We start from the raw sequence: 4,892 nt of genomic DNA on the forward strand, positions 1-4,892 counted from the left end.
GTGATCATAGCGCTATGCATCAGCAGTGCTGCGTCTGACTCCCTGCCAGCTCCCAGATCAGCTTCTGATTGGTTGATGCGGCGCGTCCAGCAGCTGCTGCTTCTGAAGCGCCTCAGATTCTCATGAAGCGCTGTTCCTGCTGTAGGACCTTTGATGCACCTTGATGAAAATGGCTGCTTCTGCTGCTCAAAGTGCGTCCGGTGTGAATGTAGCATTAGCCTCATTTTTCCTTCCTGGCTGCAGATGAGAAACTTTCTACCAGCAGGAAGTCACCATAACTGCAGGATTACCTCACGATCCCGGGTGTGATCCATTGCGAAATACGCCGGCATTCCGGCCGCCAGCATCCCCAGCATGATGGCCTCTATGTAGACCAGAGCGTAGGACGTGATGTCCGGGATTTGCTGCAGGAAGGAAGCGTTCAGTCACGTATTAAAGCCTCAGATCCTCACTCTGCTGGAGACTCACATAATCAAAGGGTTTGGTCCAGGTCCGGATCTGGCCGGTTCCGTTCAGGCCTCTGAGGAGCGCGTTGCTCAGGACGTTGGCGGCCATGGGCAGCGAGTGAACGGTGGTGCTGTTGAAAGCGATGCTGTAGCTGAAACCCTTTGAGACGCAGCAGACAGAGCTCAGTCAGAGGAAACCGTCCTGCATGGAGCTGCCAGAGATCAGACCACAGCTACTCACCTTACTGGACCCGGAGACCTCCACGGCGGCACTGTGCGGCGCCGCAGCCATGTAGTCGGTCTGCTTCATCAACTCCACCTTGATATCCTGGGATTCCAGGTTGTGGATGAAGTCAGAAATATCAGAGTCTGTTGGAGAAAGGAAATAGCATCGTTACCCAACAGTTCAGGCATCTTTGAACTTCAGCCACTCAGCTGGTCGCTCACCGGTCGAGTTCTTGACCAGGAGGCTGGTGACGTATCTGCGAGGCGCCTCGTTCTTCTTCAGCAGGTAGATGGGCTGAAACTCCCGCTCCTGTGAGTGGATCTGGATGTTTCCGCTCACCAGCGACACGACCAGAACCGCAGACAAGAAGAGCAGGAAGAGAACCAGGCTGAAAGACAGGAAAACGCCGTCACTGTCTCTGACCTGAACCAGTCACCGGAGCGTTTCCCGTCAGCACGCCGTCTCCTCACGTGTAAAGGCAGGCCTTCCACTCCCGCCGTACGTTGAGCATGTGCAGCCAGGCCACGGCGCTGAACTGCTGCCTCCACAGAGCGTGACCCGACACCATGTCCGACTTGCTGTGTGAGAAGGTGAGCAGCCGCTGGTCGGTGTCGTCCACAGACAACGCGTCGCCGTCGTCCTCCGCCGGCTCCCGGTGGAACACGCTGTAGTCTGAAAGAAGACGCCGTTTTACTCAGACGAAGCGCTCATGTCTGAAGAACTGCGGCGCCGCTCACTGACCGGCCTGATCCACCTCAGCCTCCGACTCCAGGCGCAGGAAAACATCTTCCAGCGTTGTCATGGAAACGCCGTAGTTCTTAATCCCCAGCTGCGGCTGAGAGTCCAGCTCTGAGAACAGGCCTGGGGAGAACGGATCAGAAACATTAACCGAGCGTCCGGCCGAGTCGGAGGCGGCGCGGTGAGAATGGAGTCGCACCTGGAAAGGTGTTCATGCCCTCGAAGGGCAGCGTGAAGGTGAGCTCAGCGTCATGCTGCCTGCAGAGCGTCGCTTTGGGAACGTGCTGCTTCACCAGCGACGCCACCTTCTCTGCATCGCAGCCCTCAGCGATGGACATCCTGCAGAGGAGGAGAACGCACACGGGGCGGACTGAGGCTCGCTGCTCAGGCCTCACGCTGACCCCCCCACCACCCCACCTACCTGAGGTGATATCCAACGCCACACTTGATCTTCAGGTACAGAGACGAGCCGACGCACTTCAGCTGCCCCTGAGAGATCACAGCTTTACGATCTGAAATCAAACCACACATGTGACCTTTGACCTTTCAGGCTGGTCACTGGAAAACTTTTAATGGTTCACTTTTAATTAGGGTTGAAAAATTCATGTAATCATGTTTGAAAAATTACATCTGAACACAGAGACGCAACATCTGCAACTTTCTCCCTCCAGCCTCTAGGTGGCAGTAAAACGCTTCAGCTGGGTTTTCTGTGGGGATGTGAGACGAAGCCTCATTGAACCGTTTGTGCCACTGATTGCCTGAAAAAACTGAAGCCACCATCCGCCATGTTGGTACTCCCCACTCCCATGGAGACGCGCAGTAAAAGTCTCTACCTGTGGAGCATCTGGCTGCTAAAACAAGCCGACTGTAGGAAGACGTTCCACAGGTGATTTCACAGTCAGCACGAGCATGAGCATTTAAAGTGACGTTTGCCTTTCTTTGGTATTACAGCAACTTTTAAAGTGTCCAATTAGTATCGGTTTGTCCTTTTATGAGGTAAAAACTGCCAAATTAGATTGGTTGTTTTATCCAAAAGATTAGTTGAACACATTTAACTTCCAACCAGATTAAAACTATTAAAACTATGTGGAAAAACTATTATTTTTGAATAAAATTACTAAAACCTTTCATTTTGCATTTTCACTGTCTGCTTGAGCTTATTTCACTAAAATGCATGAAAACATTGAACATTTAAAGATTTTTCTCTTCTAAGACATGTAAATGGAACTTAAATAAAAAATAAAAACAATAAAAACAATGCAAACCTCACAGATGATATTGCTGACTGTAGTTCTGCATCAGTATGAAGCTCCAAGAAACTGTGAGGTTCAATGAAGCAATCACTGACCTCTAATTAATAACTGGATGGCTGATTGCCCGTCGGTAGAACCGAGTTCAACTGAAACTAAATGATCAACATGGATTGATGACGTTGCTATAGTAATCACATATTGCATATAATTTTAGGATTTTACATAAAGACTGAATTATAAGCACATGTAGTATTTTCTATTTGCAGATTATGCATGAATGATGCCATACACTGTTATACTGTGTCTGTTCATTAGCCTTTAAATAGAATAGAACTAAATTAAAGAAGCAGTTTAATAATAAATGCACAGAGCTTCAGTTTCTACACCAGCAAAATCACATCAATTGGTAAAAAAAAACAACATCAAGTTCATATTTTGCTTTTAAGCCTCTTAACATCCACCTCAGTTTGGGAAATTCTGGCCTATATATTCTGACATGCTGCTATAACTGTGTTATTGGTGCTTTAGTGCTCGCTGTGTGCATTAAATGAACGTGGAGAATCTAAGCTTTCCAACGATGTCTAACATGTTTATATTGGCTGAATTCTACTGAATACTAATAATAAAAGTGAAACCAGACGCAGATTCTGATCATTATATTGATTCATTATGTATTTAGCAACGATTTTATACAAAGCGACTTACAAAGAAGAAATGAGTGTGAAGGGTCTTGCTTAAGGAAACGCTGGCAGCTCATTATCACCCGAGTGGGGAGTGGGAACCAGAGCCTCCTGTGAGGGGGACTAACCTACTAGCCTTTAACTGATCTAACTGCAAATGTTTTAACCAACTAGACTGCTTCTTTCTACAGCCAATCTATTCTTAGAATCTATCCAACTGACTGCAGCTCTACTCCAAACTCCCCATTGACTGAATCCTGAGGCTGTTGGAGTTTACGAGTGAGCTGAAGCACTTCCTGAAGCGGTCGCGTGGTATAGTGGGGTGGCGAGGCTTCGGACATCATCGATTATGGCCCCTCCCCTTAATGAAGCAAGCCTCGATACGCGCTTCACGGAAACGCCCCCTCCATCATTATCCGCATCGAAGCCTCGTCTCATCTACTAACATCACTACCTCAGGGTCATGAAGGCGACCTGGAGGGTTCCTCACCTGGGTCACCTGGAACTACTTTGGTTCAAAGGAAGATCAACACCAGCAGGAACTAGAACCTAGTCACTAGAAACCAGTAAAACTGGACTCTACATTCGACCAGGACTGGTTTTCAAACTGGGAAGTTATTGTTTTGATTGGACATTTTCTACAGCAGGAACGTTTCTATGGAGACCAGAAGTAAACAGGAAGGAAATGATATAATGCTGATTTTCAGCCCCAGTCAGAGCAATGAAATCTTTTTGGGTCAATCATTTCTAACGGCTCTTTTTAATATTCAGTGTGTAAAATCTCTATTTTATGCAGAAGGTCATGTAATATAAGAGGAAAGGAGGGGTTTAAACTCTAGCTCAAGTTTCCAAAGGCCCAGACGGCGTCCAGCTTAATCAGGATGAAACCAGGATTCTAACATCAGCCTCTGATGGAAACATTTAAAGGATGAATAAACGCTCCTTTCTCTGCTTGTTCTGCCATATTTCCAACAATCAATTCCTTACATGCATTTTAATAAATGTTTATGTCTCAGAAAGAATCAAACAAGCCTGCTGAGCAGAGAAATGCTCCATCTTCCAGATCTCTGCATGCAGCATCTAACAGGCCTAGTTCTCACCAGCCAGGATGTCGGCCTCGTCCATGTAGTGCGTGGTGAGCACAATGACTCTGCCGGCCTGCCGGCTCTTCAGCAGCGACCACACCTGGTGTCTGGAGCAGGGGTCCATCCCTGCAGTGGGTTCATCCAGGAGCAAAATCTGACAAAGAGACACAAGAAATCCAACAATAACTGGAAGTTTTGGAAGAAACAGAATAATTAAAGGGTAACTCACCCTAAAACCAGCTTCTCTGCAGGAAGAACTGTATAAACCAGCCTGACAGCTGCTATATTAATACCTTTAACCTTAGTGCTGCCCTCTTGGGGTAAAATAGAGGCTACTGCAGTTTATTTTCCTATTGGTCCAAATGGTATGTTCTAGAACAGGCTGTTGAATGTTTACTTCCATTTTAACCAAGCATTTTTAATGTTTTTAGGTGTTTTTTAGGTAGAGATTAAGCTTTTTCTAT

General features: G+C 47.0%; 1 protein-coding gene across 1 annotated transcript in view; it reads right to left on the reverse strand.

The window, feature by feature from the left end:
• Positions 1 to 4,892, reverse strand: part of LOC107094968 (ATP-binding cassette sub-family A member 5-like) — a 31,056-nt gene that overhangs the window by 11,695 nt on the left and 14,469 nt on the right. Inside the window, exons 11-19 of the mRNA XM_015390905.1 lie at positions 4,444 to 4,582; positions 1,832 to 1,922; positions 1,610 to 1,749; positions 1,414 to 1,533; positions 1,143 to 1,344; positions 894 to 1,060; positions 688 to 815; positions 469 to 606; positions 291 to 404 (exon numbers count right to left, since the gene is read on the reverse strand). Of these exons, the coding sequence (XP_015246391.1) occupies positions 291 to 404; positions 469 to 606; positions 688 to 815; positions 894 to 1,060; positions 1,143 to 1,344; positions 1,414 to 1,533; positions 1,610 to 1,749; positions 1,832 to 1,922; positions 4,444 to 4,582 (1,239 nt within the window). The remainder of the gene's footprint in view (positions 1 to 290; positions 405 to 468; positions 607 to 687; positions 816 to 893; positions 1,061 to 1,142; positions 1,345 to 1,413; positions 1,534 to 1,609; positions 1,750 to 1,831; positions 1,923 to 4,443; positions 4,583 to 4,892) is intronic.

The sequence above is a fragment of the Cyprinodon variegatus genome, unplaced genomic scaffold (assembly GCF_000732505.1).
Source record: "Cyprinodon variegatus isolate N-32 unplaced genomic scaffold, C_variegatus-1.0 Scaffold517, whole genome shotgun sequence".
NCBI lineage: Eukaryota > Metazoa > Chordata > Actinopteri > Cyprinodontiformes > Cyprinodontidae > Cyprinodon > Cyprinodon variegatus.